Below are 22,584 nucleotides of genomic sequence, written 5' to 3' on the forward strand. Positions count from 1 at the left end.
GAAAATTTTCTGACACCCATGCAGCAGCACACAGAACAGCAAGCGTGCAGATCCACCTCCAACACCGATCGCCTGGAGAAGATGGTCAAGGACTACATGTCAGATGGCGTAGCTATGTTGAACAATCCATCTGCACCCTTCAACTATTGGGTATCGAAGCTAGACACCTGGCACAAACTGGCAATGTACGCAATAGAGGTGCTGGCTTGCCCGGCAGCCAGCGTTATGTCGGAACGCTGTTTCAGTGCTGCCAGAGGCATCGTCACAGATCGGCGGCGTATCCGCCTCTCCACAGAAAATGCAGACCGTCTGACTCAAATTAAAATGAATCAATCCTGGATTGGAAACGACTACGCAACACTCCCGGACCCCAACCAAGTAACATGAACAATGAACATCTGTGATGGGTTAGCGTTTCCGGTCCCTGGTTATTGAACCTCTCATCTGTATTACATTTATGACTGCATGGCGACAAAATGCAAATTGCTATCCGCACGCTTCTTGTCCTCATGCAAGGCCTGGGTTGTTGTGTCTCAAAGCGTGGCCTTCTCCTCCTGCGCCACCCTCCTCCTGTTCCATCACGTGTGCTGCTGCTGGGTTAGCGTTACCGGTCCCTTTTCCTGGAACCTATTATATGTATTACATTTATGACTGCATGCCGACAAAAAGCATGTTACCTGTGCAAAGAAAACAGACATTTTCCGCATTTAAAAGACAGTTTTCCCTTTGAAACTTTAAAATCGATTTTCTCAAAAACTATAAGCTCTTTTTGCTAAATTTTTTCCCCTCTTGTACCCACTCCCAAGGTGCACATACCCTGTAAATTTGGGGTATGTAGCATGTAAGGAGGCTTTACAAAGCACAAAAGTTCGGGTCCCCATTGACTTCCATTATGTTCGGAGTTCGGGTCGAACACCCGAACATCGCGGCCATGTTCGGCCTGTTCGGCCCGAACCCGAACATCTAGATGTTCGCCCAACACAAGCGGAAAGATGAGATCGGGGAACTCTGTCGAAGAATGATCGTTCTCAAATCTGTCTTTCAAAATTGTAACAGGCGCAACGGAAATGACGGGACACAAAAACATCATTTAATCGTTTATTAGCAATGTGATGCACATTGTCTTTCAAAATAATGATCATTGCTGTTCATCTGCAGTCTTTAACGGTTACACCGATTTCACAGAGAATGAACGGTCATCTGTCAAAATGACAGACAATATGTTTTTGTAGATATTGACTCTTAGACTCTAATGGAAATCAGTAAAAATCTTGCACTGTTTCACACCAAGAGCACCCTGATCGCCACAGCTTTCCAGTGTTTTGAAAAGTGCTTGGACAATGAGGCTCTCTAGCGCTCATTCCTATGGCAGAAATGCGCATTGCAACCAAGTGTATTGGCAAAACTTGCTGTCGTGCATGTGCATCTCTACGCAATTTTTTAAAAAATATCTGCATCGCCATTGACTTACATGACTGGGCATGGAGTGGTAGGGTTAGGTATGGAGTGGGAGGCTAGTGTTGGGCATGAAGAGGATAGTGTTAGGTATGGAGAGGCAGGATAGTGTTGGCTATGGAGAGGGAGGTTAGTGTTGGGCATGGAGTGGTAGGGTTAGTGTTGGGCATGGAGAGGGAGGTTAGTATTAGGGATGAAGAGGGAGGTTAGTGTTGGGCATGGAGTGGTAGGGTTAATGTTAGGTATGGAGTGGGAGGGTTAGTGTAAGGCATGGAGTAGGAGGGTAGAGTTGAGCATGGAGAGGAAAGTTAGTGTTGGGCATGGAGTGGTATGGTTAGTGTTAGTCATAGAGAGGGAGGTTAGTGCTATGCAGAGTAACCAATCAGGCTTCGACTGGTAGTCGAATGAAGAACTGTGTTAATTTTCTCTGAGCAACTGTCTCAATAAATAATTTACAGTACTGTTTATAAAAAACACAGAACCATTACTGTAGTAATTCTAGTAAAGGGTGCCAGTGATTTGAGTGGTTGGATGTAATCTGTAAATTGATGCAAATATATAAGCACTACACAGATACAGGACATAAATGTACGTGAGTATGGTATCATTGAATTCCTCTGTAGCATATAACGGAAGCGTGTTTTTACATTATTAACCTGCCCATCCATCTTAACATGCAACGAGTGTTATTATAATGCTGAAAGAAAATTGAAGTGATCTAATGTTGCCGGATTAGTATGTTCTACACTTCCACAGTATGTTCTATGTGGTTACACTGCACACATACTGAACATACATTATGTAATTATACATTTAGGCTCTTTGGCTACATAAAATACAGCTGCTGTATCTGACAGCTGAAAAGTATAGGTTTCTGCCCAAGTGCCATCCTGTGTACATACCTCCCTGAGCAAAAATCCCCAGCTAAATCACAGCCATTAATCCCATTCTACATTTATAAATACCAGCTCTCACAAGAACCAGCACAAATGGCAAATTACCAAAGAAAAAAGCTAAATGAGCAATCAACGTGGCTCCCTTTTTAAAGTGGGATTGATTAATGAGGAAAGCTTTCCAGGCTTATCTGTGTGTTCAAACACAAGGCTGAGATATAAAGCATAAAATGACAAATTACCCAGAGCCAAATTAGGAAGTTGGCAAGGAGCCCCCAAGTCTCTGGTGGACAGACAGGTACCATTAAGTGCAGGACAGATGGAGTGAATCTTAGCAGTAAGTAAACATCCATCCAAATCTTTTTTTTCTGCTGAGTAAAAACACCAGGCTCTTCCAATGGGAAATCTGTCACATTTCATCTGCTGCTGATACATGATATAGCACAAGCATAGGTAATGCAGCAGCCCATGTCTACTACTGCAAACATTCCCCAGACACCACCACCATCTTTAACCATTTGTAATCACAGGCCTGTCTGACTGTGTCTGTGCACTGGGCACAACCACAATGAGCCTTTGTCTGTCCTCAGTGCTCAACTGCACAAACCTAACAACCCAGGCGGTACTGGGTGGTCTGTGGAAAACACTGATACACACAGGTATTAGGTTACTTATGAGGAAGCTAAGTGTAATGATGAGAGTACACGGACAACACCCAAGTGAAAGGACAAACTGCCTACCTACAAAAAATATTTTAATACACAAGAATTATGTAGTTCAATGAGGCCACCATTCATGTAGATTTTATAGTTACTGCTCAGCAATTGCAATCTTTTTTTTTTCTTTCTAAGACATATTATTATTTATGAAAGATAAAATCTGAAGTAGGACTGCACTGGCAGTATTGGCTTTGGTGGTTTACTCAGGTAGCTAGTCAAGGGCCCAGAGGAAGAGGTAGCCAGTCAAGGGCCCATAGGTGCAAAAAAAACTCTGAGCACTATTTTTACTCTGGATACATGAGTGCACAACTGGTTTTATTAATAAAGTTTTTAAGGATTTTAAAATATGTTGGCGAGGTACTCAGTATTAAGTAACCTTCCGAGATAATAGGAATAGCATGTCCTGAGAGTACCTGGCAATGGCCAGGGGGAGGCCCTAATTGTCCCAGAGGCACATTGTAGCCCACTATAATTTGGGGGTCACTACATCCAGTGAGTTAATTCCCAAGGGTGTGGTGTCGGCTAAAACTGTCACAACTTTTATTTATTTATATAGCGGCAGCAAAGTCCACAGCACAAAACAGACTATGACAATTTTGGAGACCATAGACACATACAAACATGATAGGGCTGCAGCCACTTAGGGCGTTCTCCACGGCCAACCCGATTCATTAGGAAGATTGGCCTCCTTACTGTTTTACATGATGGCTTACCGGGATTCGAACCCCGGTCAAAGGCTCAAATGCCACGTCAAAGCCAACAGCCTTACCAGTACGCTATCCAGCTGACTGGAAGTACAATTAGAATAGCTAGAAATTGTTGGTGTGTTGTAGAACAGAGAGGTCTTATTTAATAAGGTGGTTTTCTCCAAACTGAACTACAAATCTACAAATGTTAAAAGCTGTGAAAGACCAATTTAACTGATGTGCCTATTATTTCCTAGCTAAAGGGTTAGGCCCGGTTCATGCTGCATGGATGAAAAACTGATCTGTGACAGTCAGTTCCATGCGGTCAATGCGATGCATCAGTCAATCTGGAATAATTGCTCCAACCCCAAACTTGTGGTCTGTTCATCGGAACAGGCCCACCGGATCCATTCTAATGGAGCAATCCATTGACATCTGTTAGTATTTGGTCTGTTTTGGACCATCTTTAATGCCAGTGTAAACAGGGCCTTAAGCATTATCAGTATATTTCAAAGCATGTTGTACAGTACATCCTGCCATATAAGGTGTATTAAACTGGTCTTGCTTTGAGCTGTAAGAATGAAGTATCTTTGTTCCTTAGTAAAATATTTCAGCTGATCAGGCAACACCATTGTAAAACTGGTCTCTATTAAAACAGGATTACATTTTGTGTCTTACCTGATCATGCACCTCCATTACTGTGACCCCATGCTATGCATCTGAGGGAACCTAACTTGCCTATTCTCCATGCTCCCCTCCAGTGACTAAGCATTACCTTGTACTCATACTGTGCTGCATGATCTGGTCTTTCTTGTATTCCTGTATTGTCATTTTGCTGTATGTCACCCCTAAATATTGTCTGTAACCTAAACTAATGTCCAGAGCTGCGTAATATGTTGGCGCTTTATAAATACAATAGATAAATAAATAAATAATAAAGGGAAGCCATAGTATGGGTATATGGAGACTGCTATATTGCTATCACATCCCAAATATCATTTACTTGGCTGATAATCAGATATGTTGGCTCTAGCGATTCACACATCTGCAACAAGCATTCAGCTGCTTGAAAAATGCTTTGGCCCTTTTCTGGCCAAAATAATTTTTCCTGATTGTTTCGAACCTAAAGTTTGTACTGTGTCCCATGGTTCTCAAGGAAAGCAGACTGGACAGATCCCCACCTGACCTCTATTGTTTCCACAGGAATTTCAGGAGTATGCTACTTGCACATAGTTGTCCCTACTCTCTCCATGGGGCAGATCTGTACAGGATTTGAGTGAATTTCAACCCAGTTTTTAGCTGACTTTACAGAGCATGTTTTGGTAAACCCTTCTGTTTCAGAATACAGCAGTGGGTTAATATATATGAATCCACTAAAGGCTCTCTGTAAAAAGGAAGTCAACAATGTGTGTATATTTGGATACAGAATTATCTACAGAGTAAGGAATTGGTTCATTTTAAGACTGCTATGCGATTTTCCTTGACATTTTAGGCATTTTTCCTATTTTCACTTTACCTTTAACCTCCCCGACTCCCTCCCTTGTATTTTCCTCCATTTTTAACTTACCCTAATGCTAATCTACTCCCACAGAGACCCTTCTGCTGATACCTAATCTTCACCTTCTAAAAGTAAACTTCTGCCTGCCTTAAGGACTGTTGTAGACAGTTTGGAGTTCAGCTCGCTTTCTGACTTCAACCAGAGCTCATACTGAAAAAAAATATGCCTTATTAGACCAAGTTTTATAGGCCTTCAGTCTCCACACACACCCCCATCCCCACCCCAACCCCAACACGATTAGAAGAATAAAGACTCCCATATGATAATATTAGCTTCTAGAAGCCCAATGTTGATGCTCTGCCATTAGAGCGGTATAAAACCCTGACACAATATTCAATAAAAACATTTTTTCCTACTTTTTATATGCCAAGCGGTTATCATATTTGCTTTTGTGCATAAGTATTATTATTCATTTAGAAATTACAAGTTCCCAAAGTACACTTTTTTTTTTGCTCTGAGAGCTGACTTTGCATTTTATTCATAACTGGTTTATTCATCTTGTAATGTAAGCAGAAATGCTTTCTGAGTGTCTGTGTTCAGGAGAGTCTGCAGTGTCAGAGAAGTGTTTACTTAATTGTATCAAGCGAGGAATGTAAACACAAGATAACATTATCTCCAGTTCAGATGCATCCAGCTTTCCCAGCAGGGAGCTTGTAAGTCCTGTGTTTAACTAGTTGAATGCGGTTGTAGTAAAAAAAAATGGTGGTAGTATATAATATGCTGTAAATAATCTTTTAGAGCAAAGAAGAAATGCTGGGTTTCAGTCCACTTTAAGGACAGGTATGTCTGTCTGTGTGGACATCAGATTATGAACCTAAGCAGAAGTGTATTGGTGGGAAATGGGGTTCCTTGGCAGGAAGGTCTGAGAGTCTCATGACCATTTATAATAATATATACAGCATGAAGTAAGTTTGGCTTTGTAAGTTTAAGGAGATAAGAGTACAAATTGAATCTGTGTAGTTTGAATCAATCTCTTCCCATTGTCATATGGCCACACCCTGATGAAACCCTGTGATAGGGTGAAACATGTAGCTGGGTAGAACTAAGGACAGCACGGCCTGTGATGTCACTTGAGCCCCTTCTGATCCCCGCCGGGTGCTAAAAATAGACTGGGTGAATTTGCAAGCTATTTCCGTGCAAAGATGCTAGCCTCAAGTACACATCCTGGCCCTGTGCACCGCGTGAGAGGCAGAGCTCTGGCATTGGAGAGGAGTAGGAGCATCAGGGATTGCGCCGTGTATCAACTGAGTGGTGGTGAGACCACTCAAACTGTTGTCCATACTGGATTGCTTTAACAACCTAAATGCTGCCAAGTACCCATGGGTGCCCATACTCCTAGTATCTAACACTAAGCCACTCATCTAATGTCTAACACTAACCATTCCTCCTAGTGCCGAACACTAACCTCCCCCTCCTAATTCCTAACACTTATCCTGGTGCCCGAATAACCACTAGTTGTAGCAACCGGCTACTACATAGCTGCATCCATTGTTTCTTATGTAGATGCCAATCGACTACTATCCACATTTATCGATAATTTACCTAAGCCTGCCGATCCCCGCTCTTGAATGACCTGATCCATTCTATATATTCCTCACTTAAGCTTTCATTTTACCTTTCTGTGTTGTTTGAACTGCCATTTTTTTATTTTTAGTAGTGTCACTATAATCATTCAAAAAAAAAAAAAAAAAAGTACAAATGGTAAAGTACTACTTGCCAAAGTGACAGTTAAGGCAGTTTTGTCTTGATTGACACAGATGAACAGAGTAAATTGTTTTGTCTGGTCAACGCAAACTGTCTTTCTCTTCATCTCCCTTGCTGTCTGAAGTGGGTGGAGCACTGACAGGAAATGCTGCATTTGTTGTCCAGTATTTCATGAGTCAGTTAAGTGAACAGCAGTCATAGCCATTGGCAGAGCAATGCAGCAGTGTCAGAAATATTACTGCTTTACATTGATTGCAACGGGCATCTCTAATACAAGTATAGGGACTACTACAGATAAACACTATATATACTTATATATGACTGGAGTTACACTTTAATTCTGAGATATCCTTGAGCCTTTTTTGTAGGATAGCACAGCTCCCTTCAGTAGCTGTTTGTCACTTGATGAAAGCACGCTTCATTTTAGAATTGTGTAATTATCGGGGGCCGTTATTTTTGAAGCAATTAAAGGTTTCTTGACAAAGGCATTCTGCATTGGCTGATACTAGAGCAGGACATGAAAATAATTGTGTGTTCTCAATGCTGAATTGGGGGAGGGGATTTCTGGTTTGTATGCACCTTTGGAGACACACGCTTGGAATTAGTACATTTCAATGCTTGTCTTTTATCAGCTGTAACACAAAGAGCGAGGCAGCTCCTTTGGAAATAATTATTTGAGAATTGCATTTTTGGTAAAGCAAAGTCCTTTTATGTTCCCTATACATTCTCTTTGTTTTGTTTTTATAACCCTATCCACTTTAATCCAGATTTTCTGTCCATCTGGTTTTAAAACATAAAAAGAAGAGAGTATATAGTGGAATTATCACAGTGTGTTTTGTCTGACAGATGAAGGGGGTTAAAAACGCAACGCTGCACACTATCTGGACATCCGCTCCCTGATTATATTGACACATTAAAAGACTTGATTTCCTTCTCTTCTGAAATACAGAAGAATTTTACAATACAATCACTGAGTTGATGCTCTCTTTGGCTGCTAATACAAGACTCTAGTGAAAGACTCAGCTGCAGTCTGCTGATAAAGGATGGTGACATGACTGGCTGTGTGAAGGAGGAACAAAGGCAAGTGTACGTTAATGGTCACACTGTAGATGTAGCTCACAGGAAACACACACTGTGTAATTATTAAATCATCTTATATAGTTGACATTTTCAAGAATCATAAACACAGGGGGCTATAGGGTAGACGTAAAAATACTTTGTTTACTGAAAGCCTATAAGACCAATGTAGGGGCAATGTTTATATAAAAAAAATGCATACCTGACCAAATCCATCTTTGTTCCAGGTGTATTCTTATAGCCACAGAAGTGCTAATGCATCTAAGACCTGTAACCAGGATTGGTGATCTCCTCTACTTTGATGTCGCCACTGCCCACCCACCTGTCTGACGAAACACGTGGAAAGTGTTGGAACAGCCTACATGGCAGGCTCTTCCCTTACATGTCAGACATTAATGGGAGGGAAGTAAGGGAACTGCGGGGACATCACAGGAAGTGGTGACTTATGGTCGGTAATGCTTCTCAGATGTAGCCTTCTTGCCCCTGAAAGATGGGTTTCTTTAGCTCACAGGTACTCTAAAAGTACACACAATCTAATATCCAATTCATCCAATTCTGATTGATGAATGCTCTTATCTAAGTACCACTCACACAGATGCAACCCACCACCACCACCAATAAAAAGACTGAAAAATTGACTTAATTATATATGGGTATCTGATCTTTGCAGTGATTACATAAATATATATGGCTGCAGAAAAAGGAAAAAAGGGGGGTCAGCACTTGAGGAACAAGTCTCTAAATTTGGATTGTCAGGGAGCAGAAGTATGGGCTGCCTGGGTAACTTGTAAAACCTCAACTTTGAAAGAGAAGATAGCCGGTTGTACTGGTCGCATAAAGAACAGTCAGATTATCTTGTAGGAAGGATGCCAGGAACAATAGCACCAACCTGTTTGAAGTAGCATTATTCCAGTGCCAAGTCAAAATTGAGTGGTTACAAAGGAAGTCTCAGGATGCCCAGGCAGGTGTGGGATCAGGTGTGGTGGTACTGCACAGCTAATTATGTAAATACACTGTAATAATCTCAATCATGCTTTAGCACATCTACAGACCGCCTTGGGAGGGTGGGAGTGACATCACAACCAATGCACAATAACCAGCTAATTAAGGAAAAGTGCCATCACTCAATAGTACTGCATATTTCAAAAGGCCATTTTTATTCAAATTAGGTGTGTATACCATAAAACCAATTAAATTCCTGTACAGAGCGCTCTGAGTACACAGACTGTCACTCACACAAACTCCCATTCCACACTCATACAGATACCGGTATAATGGGCATCATTCGGCGTCTTCAGAGTGGGGCAGAAAGGAGGCAGTCGATACTGGACTCTTTAAATCACAAGCCATATAAGAGTAATGCCAGACTCAATTCCAAACACCAATAGCCACAAGTCTGTATACTGAAGGATCTTCGCCTCTCAGAGAAGCAGATAGGACCTGTGGTTATCTTACAGACCTCTAGGTACTGGAGCGGTGTGTATGTCTGGATCTCCTGCTCACCTGCCTGGGATCTTACCAGAGTTTTTTGCGTACATGACGAGTTAGCAACCTCCGTTGGCTCAGTCAATGCAGAGTGCTCTGCAGAGATGCCCCACCCACCAAAAATCAGTACCATCTCTGCTGTGACCAGGCGTCACCCATACCTGAAACAGCTGTTATCTGTGAGGTCAGCCTATTCTTGTTGTTAGCGGGCTCCATATTGTCAAAACATTGGTTCCATTTATCTGACCCCTCCCCATCTCCTTCCCTTTCCATGACACAGATCTGCATGGAAAACTGTCCCTGTAGAACCCTTGTTCATGGATAATTCCTTTTAGTTAAGTCAAGAAAGAAGCAAGGTGATTCCCACTCATATCAATAAATACAAAGAAATTAGTTTCAGCACAGAATAACATATGCCCTTACACTCAGAATAACATATGCCCTTATGTTTCCCTGAACATCCATAGAAAAATAAAGCCTACTTAGAAATATGGTATATTTTTCCTGTTTAAAAGAGCTCAGGTTTCAGTAATAGCAGTGCACAGCCCTGCCAGCGACGTCTTCACACTTTCATATAGTTAATCATTTCCACATGGAAATTCCTTCCAATTGAAATGCAAACTTGTACAAGGCATATGCCTTAAAGTCTTCCAATACAGGCCCTTTTCTTGCCGCTCCTTGGATTTTTCAAAGCGTGACAGTGGTAGGGGAAGTGCGGATAGGTGAAGTGTGACATGAAGCCTGCTGTCATACACCAACTGTGAGCAGCCTTTGTGTCTGAGGAGGACTGGGCAGTGACAGAATGTAGTCTGCTAACTAGAGGATAATTCTTATGCACCATCTACTCAGTGCAGCAATAACATTTCTTCAAAAAACATCAGTGAAATCAGTGTCAGTAGCACACCTGCCGTTTATAATAACGGTCTGGCAGTCTCTCCTTAAAGAGGAACTCCACTGAAAATAATGTAATAAAAAAAAGTGCTTCATTTTTACCATAATTATGTATAAATGATTTAGTCAGTGTTTGCTCATTGTAAAATCTTTCCTCTCCCAGATTCACATTCTGACATGTATTACATGGTGACATTGTTACTGTGGGCATGTTATGTAGCTGTTTCTAGCTATTCTGGCTGTTAGACAGCTCTAAACAGCCATTTCCTGTCTGTGAACATTGTTACATTGTGGCAGTTTGCCAGGAGTACCGTGGTATTCAGAGCCTCTAGTGGGAGTGGTTTCAGCACAAAATCAGTCACACAGCGCCCCCTGATGGTCTGTTTGTGAAAATCATTCTTTTTCTCATGTAAAAGGGGGTATCAGCTACTGATTGGGATAAAGTTCAATTCTTGGTTGGAGTTTCTCTTTAAATTGTCATTGGGTAAAAACAAAAAGGCATGTTACCCCCAGTTCACACAAAGCTTCCTTCTGAGTTATCTGTTTCACCCGTTCTGAAACATTCTTGCATTATACCATTTTCATAAATATCATAGTAGTATAATGCAAATTTTAATTTAACTTTTTTCTGCCAAAAAAATGGTGGCAGAAGTGATGCATTCAAATACTGTATAAAGTGATTCAAGTGTAAACCAGGATACTTAGTTTGACCCCCGGACCTGGAAAACTGCTTGTATCAAGTATAAACCATGGGTACAAAAATGTGTGCCACCATTATGTAACCTTAACGTGTCACTATTACGTTCTGTCACCATCACGCCTCTCTAAAATAACCATAATGCACCCAAATATGTGACGAGATCATTACATTCCGAATTGCCTCCTGTCCTAGTCCTGCTGTTATGCTCCCCTAATTCTATCATGACTGTATGTACCCTGTTATGTACGGCAACCTTATTGTCCACCCCCAAGTCTTGCAGCTGCTTACAACCCTATTGTCCCTCTGTTACCCATTACAACTTCTGCAGCTTCTCTCTGCCTGATTCTCCCTCAAAACATAAAACTAATACAGCCACTCACCCCCTTAAAACCTCCCTAGCGGTATTGACAGATTATCAGTCCATACAAAACATGCTGTAAACAGTATAAACGTGCATAGACATCAATACTCTCCTAAACTGTATACTAGACCCTTGCTTGACACATTTTGGCAAGTTGCAGGGAAAAAAAGTTATAAAAATGAATTTTATCACTTTTTGCACAGAAATCTTGGGGAAATTGAACGCCAGGGACCTTAATCTCCCTTAAAGAGAAACTGCAGTAAAAATAACACGACAAGTGCTTACTTTTCACAATAATTATTTATAAATTATTTAGTCACTGTTTGCCCACTGTACAATCTTTCCTCTCCCTGATTTACATTCTGAAATGTATCAGATGGTGACATCTTTTCTGCTGGCAGGTGATGTTTGTAAAAGGAGATGCTGCTTTTTTGGCAGTTGGAAACAGCTGTTTTCCCACAATGCAACAAGGCTCCCACAGTGTGATGTCAGTAACAAGGTGCTGACATCACACTGTGGGAGGGGTTTCACCACAATATCAGCAATACAGAGCCCCCTGATGATCCGGATATGTATCCATTATGACCCGAGTATAAAGTGAGGTTTCATTTTTAATGATATTTTACGCTTTTCTTTTAATTTTATTTTCAAGTACCGTATATATGGTATTTAGCTAAGATCACATTATCGGTTTGGCCTTTCAAAACCAATGGTCATTAGAATTTATTCCGAACATACAGTGCAAAATAGGTGAGTTCCTGGACTAGCCTAGTGCTATGTCTAGTCCTGGACTGTCTAACGCTATGGTTCATAACATCAGACCAGATCCCAGTATGACCTTATAATTTAGATTTCTGTGTAGGCTTATTGGCTTTTGACATACAAATAACACGGCCTCATCAAATACTGTGGAGTTCATTGAATAACCTATTGCAAAGCAAAACAAACTCAGTGACCCATAGCAACCCAATTTCATCAGTGTAGCAGCAAAAGCTTATTTCTGATTTTCAAATAGGAATTCTACACGGCAAGGGAAATAGATCTTCTTTATCCCTGTATTTGTTTACAGTACTACTGATGTAGCTCATTGCCAGCAGTTTTTTGAGTCAATGGAGCAGAGGGCCAAATAATAGATATGACCTCTTGACGTTCAGTGCTAGAAGAAGCTCGAAAGACTCCTTAAACACCGTAGGAATGCAATGCTTGTGAGAATACAAAATACATACACTGAGAGCAAATTCAGTGCTTCCATACTTATTCTGAGTACAATCTTGAAATACTGGTCACCCAAAACCATCGTTCGTGATTGTTTTGAGGAATGTTGCCCAGTGCAAAGGACTATCTACTATGCTATGTGTTCTACTCTATGAAGTGTAGGGGGATAGAGGGCATAGTTTTCCAGCCCGCCACAACGCTAACAACCAACTGGTGGGCATTGAGGGACACCTCTACAAACTCTGCAAAGGCTCTTGGCAAAAAAAATAAATAAAAATAAAAGATAATTGTGTTAATAAAATTGCAATCAGCCATGTTCAGTAAAAATATCACTGTGTTCAAGGCCCCTACACTGTAGCCTTGTGATCTGGTGGCCCCATGTGCAAACTATACATCAGCCACCCCTTGGCAAGATCTATGTAAATATCAGTTGGTATATAAATCTATCGCTAGGCTGTGTGAAGCAACTGATATGCTATATTTCCCGTATGGGCTCTGCCCCTAGAGGAGATCTGTGAACAGGGGCCTAGCCTCACAGACAGACATGCATCTCTCTGCTACCTTTCTCTCCATTACCGCTCTCTCCTTGTTCTACTTAAAGTAACTATGCATGTATTTAGGTACTTGAATAGTTGGATATTCCTCTTGTAAAATGTGTGGGAACTGGGGTTGTATTAGTTGCCCCATGGTGTCTATATTGTACTTTGCACAGCACTGGGCAAAATGATGGTGATACATAAATACAAAGTAATAACAATCATAACAATACATGGGAACAAGGGAATGCATATGCGCTTATAGGGACAACATATAGTAACTGCAAACATCTATTATTATTATGTAGAGATCTAAGTCTGCATCTTTCAAAAGTTTTTTTTATACCTCTCACACTGTATTTTTATGTTGTACAATATCTAAGCTTAGATGCACAATTTATGATAAGTTATAAGGCGGCGATATAAACTCATTATACCAAACCACATGCCAATAAGTGTCAGGGTAGTGTACTGATTAAGGGCTCTGCCTCTGAGACCAGGGCTTCAATCTTGACTCTTCCTGTTCAGTAAGCCAGCACCTATTCAGTAAGGAGTACTTGGGCTAGACTCCCACACACTGCTACTACCTATAGAGCGCATCCTAGTGGCTGTAGCTCTGGAGAAAAGCGCAATATAAATGTTCTGTCTCTCGTCTTGTCAATAAGATAAATAAGCTGAAAAATATCAGAACACTACAAAGACTAAGTACTACCAGGCCTTCAACAAGATCAAACCAATATTATGTAAATAAATTGCAAAAAAAACCATTTCAGATTTACAAGATTCTGTTGTGCTCAATAAATATATGAAAAGCCTTTGTCTAAAAGACTAGCCTGATCTCCAGCACACCCATGTTAATCCAGACCCATGTTTATATTACACTACATTGCAAGAGGCTGGCACACATCTATGCCTGTTATTTATCATTTTTAAAGCTCTGGCTTTCAGGGGACAGCATTCGAGAAAATCGTGGATGACTTTCTATTGTAATTGAGTTGATAAATGAAATGAATTTTAGCCGTACTGCATTCGTCAACACCATTACACAGCCAAGAGTTGCTTAGCCTTACGACTGTTCAATGACAAAGCCTAAATGATGTGCTTTACAATCTCCCTGTGTTTTGTTTTCCTCTTTTATGTGAGACTGATATAATGCAGGCACAGGTTTTTTTGCCTTTTTATTCTTTTTTTTTTTATTTCGAAAGCATGTAACAGCTTCCTGGTCTGCTAGAAATAAAGGCTCTTTCTTTAGAACACCAGCAAAGTATAATACTACACTTCTCCAAGAAGACAAACACGTTCTGGCAAACACAATACGAACCATTTTATTCAGGAAATACATTAGTCTCAGAAATGTCAGGTGTCACAGATGACAAGTATAATGACTGGCTTGAAATGACAGATGAGATCCATTTTAATATAGAAAAAAAACAGAGAATAGTGGTATCCTCCAGGGTTATAAATATTTCTGACTTCTAGGATGGACTAGAGCAGAACAGATTATTAGATGGTCTTGAGCAGAGCAGATTATTACAGCTTTATTCGGCGTTATTAAAGTGTACCCGAGGTGGCGCGGATGGGAAACAGAGGCATGTTCCCTGGTCCATGACACACCTCTCTGTCCCCCTCTCCCCCGCTTGCACCATGCTGTCACCCCCTGAATTGCCGACATGCAGCTTCTCTGCAATCTTAACAGGAAGGGGCGTCACTTGCAGGAGCTGCAGAAATTGAGGTTACCTGAACCGGCTTGCCCCCCGGATCAGGTAGCATGTTTTTGTTTTTGTTTTTTTACAAAAATGCCTACTCTGTGCTCTCTTTAAAACTGTTTATAGTATGCAATATGATCTGTTTGTTAGGAAAACCACATTACAATGCCCAGCTGCATCTTAAGCCTGGAACACACCAAGCAATCTTCATTTCAGATCCGACTGGAGTAAATGATCAGAGCGATATTCGAATACAGAAGATTGCTAGCATACTCACATATGTGATTTTTTTTTTCAAATTCCGATTATTTTTCTGATTGACTATTGATTGAAAATTAATCGAAAGAATGTACACACAGAACGATACCCAGTATTTTGATTGATATTTTCCAGCATGTCCGCTCTGTTTTTGATTTACAAAGAGATCGATGTTGAGCTGCTGACACTTGGTAGGCTGTATATGTTATTGTTCTACCCAATAATTTACTCAGAAGTAGGATCTGAAGTTAAAACTGCATGGTGTGTACCCACCTTTAGAGATTGCAGAACTTTTGTCATATATTCCAAACAGCAGATTGTCGAGTAGTCACTCAACTGCCAGTTCCACTATGTCTAGTTAGTGGTTTATGCTGGATTGAGTACACCAGATTACTACCAGAGCTCAAACCCACAATCCCAACACCATAACGAGCACCAAAATCATGGTCAGTGGATCCGTGGGTTGGATCATGAAAACCGCCTCTTATCAGTCACTCGTCTTTTCGTTTGCCATGCATACGCAAGCCCAACCTATCATCCAATAGACAAGATTGGAAAAAAGTTGGGTGGGAAAGTTGCACGTGTGTGTACGAGTCTTAAAGTGGTGTGAACATTACATCTAAATGCAAAAAACCTGATTGGTTTGAGATTAGAGATTACATGATAGACAGGTTACTTAACTATAGATATCTGGTCACTGGCAGCAGATTAAGTTAAAAAAACACAGCTATCGGCTGCTCCCACTAGGGCAGGGGTCCCCAACCACTGGGCCGCGGCCCACTACCGGTCCGTTGGCAGTTTTTCACCGGGCCGCGGCGGGTCTGGCCTCTCGCCCCTCCCCTCGCGGCCGCCGCTCTTGTTACCTTATGAGGGGGCTGCTTCCTTTCTTATAGTCCCCCAGGCGCCGCTCTTCTCTTATCAGCATCTCCTATTACAGCACCGCGTCTTGCGGCTGCAGTAAGGAGGGAAGGAAGCAGGGCAGCGGCTTCCTGTAGTGGCGATCGCTGTTACCATGGGAACCGCTGTCCTTCCTTCCCTCCTTACAGCAGCCGCAAGACGTGCTGCTGTAATAGGAGATGCTGATAAGAGGAGAGCGGCGCCTGGGGGACTATAAGAAAGGAAGTGGCCGCCCACTCATAAGGTAACAGGAGCGGCGGCAGCGCGGGGGGAGGGGGGGGGGGCACAACCTACCTACCTATACATCCACCCATACTAGGGTGCTATACTGGGCACTATACTAGCTATACTGTGCACTTTACTAGCCATACTGGGCACTATACTAGCCATACTGGGCACTATACTAGCCCTACTGGGCACTTTATTAGCCATACTGGGCACTATACTAGCCATACTGGGCACTATACTAGCCATACTGGGACTATACTAGCTATACTGGGGCACTATACTAGCTATACTGGGGCAACTAACCACTTAGCAACCTCTGCCACGCTTATCTACGCCCCTTTAAAATTCACCTGAGTCACAGGGGCGTAGATAGGCAACTCCTGTTTGTTTTCCTGCTGTGCGCGATTGCGTCCGCGTTCGCGTGCACGCGGATGCGCGTACGCGTCGGGCACCCGCTGGTCCGTGATTGGCTGATGTGAACATGTGTTCACAAAGCCAATCAAAGTGCTTGCAAGTTTGAATGAGCACTGCCAAAGCCAATGACAGTGCTCATTCATGCAGAATGTGTGTAAACATTGTATCAGTCACTATGCTGTTACAGTTACTGAGATCACTCGTGAGAGGATCTCAGTTAACTAACACAGCATTAGTGAGTGATCAGCATCAGTGAGGTTTTTTTTTAAATAAATTATACCCCCATTAACCCTTGCCTCCCTGAAATGTTAAAATTGCTGTGGTTTTTAGGTGAAAAACCCTGCGGTTGAGAAGTGGTTAACTCCCTATACTGGGGCAACTATGCTAGCTATGCTACCGCACCCCAACCCCCCTTCCCCCCCGTAACCCGCTGCGCACGACACTGTCCACTAGGTCGTGCACCGCCCCTGCCCCGTCTCCCCCCGAAGAAAAAATTGGTCAGAAAGTGGTCCTCCGGGCCGGAAAAGGTTGGGGACCCCTGCACTAAGGGACCACCTACGATACTGTATGTTACATGACAATACTTTGGTTTTAACAATTTCTCAGTACTTTGCTGTATGATCTGACCCTTTCAATAAAAAGAGTTACCAAAACACATAGCTATACTATACATTGAATATATTCTGGCATGGGCAGATATTTCTTTGCTTTCATGAATGGAGTGGCAGGTTTACTATAAAGACAATGCAAAAGTTGTGCTTTATCCCGGTCTTATTTCCAAATCAACTGCCTGTTAGATGCATAACCCCGTTCACACTTAGAATCGCAAAATGCTAGCGATTACCGCTAGCTTTCTGCAGGAGTGATTTTTCCGCGTTAAACCCGGAAAAAGAAAATCACTGGATGAAGTAGCGCTTTGGGAGCAATGCGGTAAGCGGTTCTATACATGCTAATTGCGATCACTCCTGAATTACCGGCAAACCGTTGCATGTAACACATTTGCAGTTAACGCTAACCGCAAAATGCCGGAACACTGCCATAGTGTTACATGGGGCTAGCGGTTTTTAAAAACCGCTAGTGATGTGCGGTGAGCGGGAATCACGCGATTCCCGCTCAAGTGTGAACGAGCCATTATTCCCAATGACACAGTGCAAGGGTTTAAGGGTACAAAACACTGAATATTAATACAGGGCGTGGAGAAGAATGAAATGGAATCGGTTTACCAAACTTTTTCCTATTAAAGATCCAATTGACAATACAAATGTATATCTTACTGAAAAATATAGTTAATATAAATAAATGCCCATCATCTGTAAATTCAAAGGATACAATTTTACTTGCCAATATCCCCCTAAAGAGTTCTCAGCATTCTGTAATCTAGGGCTCAACCTTAACTGATGCTAAAAAAAAGACCTTTGCCCATGCCGGGACAAACCGAACCTCCGGTCCCCTGCAGCGAGCAAGTTTCATTTCTGGCGACTGGTCAGTCGGTGGCCACTGCACCTGGCCGCACATGTGCCCTCGATCATGCTCCCGTAGCCGTACTGCACATGCGCATGAAGCTCTCGGGGGTGGGGGGGTAGGGTTAGAGGGGCGGAGACCAGAGGTTCAGGACGTCTGCAGGGGGCCTGTAGGAGCCCCAGGTAAGTTGAACTCAAATTTTTTTTATCATCAATTAATGTTCCCTTTAAACATCACACATTGAATGTTGACCTGGTACTGATAGTATCCAGTGTATTAACAACCAATCATCCCACTAAAAAGGTCAACAAAAGCCAGGTAGCTAGATTTAAAATCATTTTAAAATAATCATTTCTGAGAAAGGTATAAAGTCAAACACTTCATCTCACATGTGAGTTATGTTTTTCCTCACATTCCATTCTATCCAAATCTTCCAGAGCTCCCACTGGGCTCTAGTGTGTCTTAAGATCCAAAAGGTTTTTTTTTTTCAGTTCACTCCTGAAATCCTATTCAGCCCCAGACAGACACCTAACATCTGGCAAGGAAGCAGGGTGTGCCTGCTTGGCAGGATCAGCTGTTATCTTAATGAGAAGAAAATAAAACCGAGCACGGTTCTCCAAGATTAGTTTAAAAAGTTGATTTAAAGAACATTCATAGATCAAATTATTTAAATGTAATGCTATGCCTGGGCTATTATATTATCAAATGAAATCCACATCTATTATTCAAATGAAAAAAATAAATCTAACAATAACAGGAGGTGTATTCATCAGTATGATTTACATGTAGTAGTAAAATAGGCTGTCACATGTGTTATCCAAGAACCTGTAGTATGGATTCTGTGTTGGTTCATTATGTTCCACATCCAGGGTAAACCACCAGTCACTGTGCATGGTGTCATTGTAATCGGTCAAGAAATACACGTTCCTGCTGGACTGATAAAAAATAAAGTCCCTACTTTACTGGAGAAAGGGTTATTCCAGGACCACACTGAGGCCCATATGCAATTAACTTTTTCACCTGAGTTATCTCCTAGGAGATAATTTTCATATCCTCTTTAAAATAATTTTCAAGCATTTTACAATGGAAAAGATACCTAAAAGTAGGTGAAAAGTACTATTAAAGTTATTTTGAGTATTTTCTTGTTTGCTGGTGGTTTAAAAGGCAGTTTATGACAAGGTGCGAAAATATCACCTAGGAGAAAAGGTGAATTGCATATGGCCCTGGGACTGCTTACGATGAAATGGTGTCATTTTGTCACATGAAGAAATGGGGACATTTAGTCACACGACTTTTGCCGAAGCAACCTAGAGGAATGAGGTTCAGGCAACGTCAGTCTATAAGTATCACACCTCACTCCGTTTGGCTGAATTCAATACAAGAGATGGTTGATTTCTCCTAAATACATTTCTCTTAAAGGATACCTGAAGTGAGAGGTATATGGAGGTTCCCATATTTATTTCCTTTTAAACAATACCAGTTGCCTGGCATCCTGATGATTTTTCTGGCATCAGTAGAGTTTGAATCACACACCTGAAACAAGCCTGCAGAAAATCTGAAGCTTGGGTTCAGAAACACATACTTACCTAAAAATAGGGAAGCTTCTGGATTCTGTAGAGGCTTTGCAGGCCCTCCCCCTGCCAATGCTTGCGGGGACCCTCCTTAACATCAGGGCTGCATTCCTTTTCAGGCACGAGTGCGGCCATGCTGCTTCTGTGTGAGCACAACCGCACCTGTGCAATAGCACGACCGTAATCACATAGGTGCATTACGTCCACACTCGTGCCTGAAGATGAAAGCAGTCCTGGTGTTTCTACCGTCAAAGCCCTTTAAAGCCAATGGGTACCGCTAATAAAAAAAAATAGTCAGATACTCACCTAAGGAGAGGGAAGGCTCGGTCCTAATGAGCCTTCCCTCTCCTCTCCCGGTGCCCTCGGTGCTGCGCTGGCTCTCCCGTTCGCGTCCGCCGCCGCAGGGACTTCGGAGGTCTTCGGGAGCACTCAGGCTTCCGAAGACGGGCCGCTCCATACTACGTACGCGCGAGCGCGTCATAGAGGGCGCTCGCGCATGCGTAGTATGGAGCGGCCGCGTCCTCGGGAGCCCGAGTGCTCCCGAAGGCTTCCGAAACCTCCCTTCGACATGCGGAAGTGGCAGTATTTGACCGAACTGGTCGAATACTGCCACAGGATCCTGCACAGGACCGGGCACCGGGAGAGGAGAGGGAAGGCTCATCAGGACCGAGCCTTCCCTCTCCTTAGGTGAGTATCTGACTTTTTCTTTTTTGATACGGTAAACATTCACTTTAAGGTTTTCTCAGGTGGTCCGTACTTGGTGAGGACGGCATGGGAATCTGCCATAAGATCCAGAGGCTTACCTCTTCTTAGCTAAATATGTATTTTTGTGTCCGGGGTTCGCCTCGGGTACACTGAGTGAGAAATCATGGAGAAACTTAGTCTCTGATCGGCTGATCTTGATAATATAATTGTGTGTCGCGTCTGATTCCTACACAACAAGGACAAATGACAAGTGACAAAGACTAGCCAAGAAAGACTTATTAATCAATTACACAATGAAAGCAGTCACAAGTTTCTGTACAGAGAAATTATGTAGGAGAAACCATTACACTCTCTAAAAAAAAAAAAAATAAAAAAAAAAAAATATATCTTTTTTGAGTCGTTCAGTATCTGCTATCTTTTGGAATTCTCATGTACAACAGTCTCTGGAGTTTACTCTGAGTGGTGTGAGAAAATGTAAAACATCTATGAGGAACAGTTCTGCAGACAGAAACGGTAATCAGAGGAATCAGAGGGGTAACCTATCAAGATCACTTCCTGCTATCAGTGTAATCCCTGAAGCTCTACAAATATCATGTGTTTAAGTTCACTTATTTGTAGTGAAGTTATTACAGGACTGATTAATTGTGGCTCAACATTATTATAAAAATGTAAAGTTGCGGATTTTAGGATTAGTGGCCTAAATTAACAAACAGTGTATTATAAACAGGAACCTAATAATGTCTCAGAAAAAGTTAAAAGCAAAAAGTTTGGAATCAGGATGATACAAACTTTTGGCTAACCTAGAAGAAAAGGAGCCTCAAAAAGGCTTATTGCCCGAAAGCTCTCTCTTTTTCTTCTAAGTTAGCCAGTAAATGGTATCATCCTAATTCAAAACTTCTTGTTTTTATTGATGGTACTCTATCCCAGACCAATACAAAACTTTTGCTGAGGCAGCAAGAAAATGTTAGTAAGGAAAGCACAAAGTGGTACCCATCTGCAAAGCATCCATCTCTTCTCGCATTTGATTTGACCTGCTAACTATTTAAAAGGAATAATTTGTTTACCTCCCAGTGACTAAACACCAGCTGTGGGCTGGCCAGGCCACTTGTCCTCTTTCTTATTTCATCAGCGAAGCCAAAGCTTTCAGCCACAGGCAACACAGCCTTGATAGTAAACATATCTGTTCCTTCTTTCATCTCCTCCAACAGGACGCGACCTTCTCTTTTCGACAGGACACCATACATGCGACCTGTGGAAATGTTCATAAGACAACAAAAACCTGTCAAATATTTTCAATCAGTTTTCTCAAGATACAATAAATGTATTGAAAAAGCCACACGTTTTGGGGGTTCAAAAACGTGGACTTCCACCCTATACAACTGTTCTTCATAAAAACAACAATACTGCATCTTAAGTGCCTAATTCAGGCATTCTACAGAAAGAGTGGAGACATTCTGTGCAATCTGTTTGAGAATGTGGTGATAAAAGGTGACTTGTAGAGAGAATGTGTGAAATAATAAAAACAAGCTGTATGCATATTTTAAAAGTCGTCTGATCTGCAAGGAATTGATCAGCAAGGAAGCCTTTCTTCATGAGAGATATAACTAAGAAGTTGCGCAATAAATCTTTGTAATTTTCTTAAAACACCAGCTTCTTTACCCTTAAAGCAAACCTGATAGCATGCTCTGCCATTAGGGGAAACTCGCTGACTGGGGGAATCATGTGATCAGTTAAGCAGCCAGCAGAGCGAATGAGGGGGAAAAAGGGTGGTGCCTTTACTTTAGAATACAACAGAAGATTTGTTAATCTTTTTCAGAAATGACACAAACATATTGCCTTTCCATAGCTTACTGGACTCTGGCTTCTGATATTAAAATAATATTAATAATTAAAAATAATACAGTTTGTAGTAAACTGTATTGTTCAGTGTAGATATTTATTTTATTGAGTAAAAAGGAGGGTTTACATTAAAGTGAACCAAGCACAAGCACGCTTGCTGAGAACAAACAAAAGCTTTGTATCCTGGGGTGGGGTGGGGTGGGGAAGTGGCTGGATGGTGCCTCT

At 41.8% G+C, this 22,584-nt stretch overlaps 1 protein-coding gene across 1 annotated transcript in view; it reads right to left on the minus strand.

The window, feature by feature from the left end:
• The window catches only part of EFL1 (elongation factor like GTPase 1), a 424,348-nt gene that overhangs the window by 11,456 nt on the left and 390,308 nt on the right, over positions 1-22,584 (minus strand). The window contains exon 19 of the mRNA XM_068275325.1: positions 21,585-21,769. Coding sequence (XP_068131426.1) covers positions 21,585-21,769 — 185 coding nt within the window. The remainder of the gene's footprint in view (positions 1-21,584; positions 21,770-22,584) is intronic.

This window comes from Hyperolius riggenbachi, chromosome 3 (genome assembly GCF_040937935.1).
Source record: "Hyperolius riggenbachi isolate aHypRig1 chromosome 3, aHypRig1.pri, whole genome shotgun sequence".
NCBI classification, from domain to species: Eukaryota; Metazoa; Chordata; class Amphibia; order Anura; family Hyperoliidae; genus Hyperolius; species Hyperolius riggenbachi.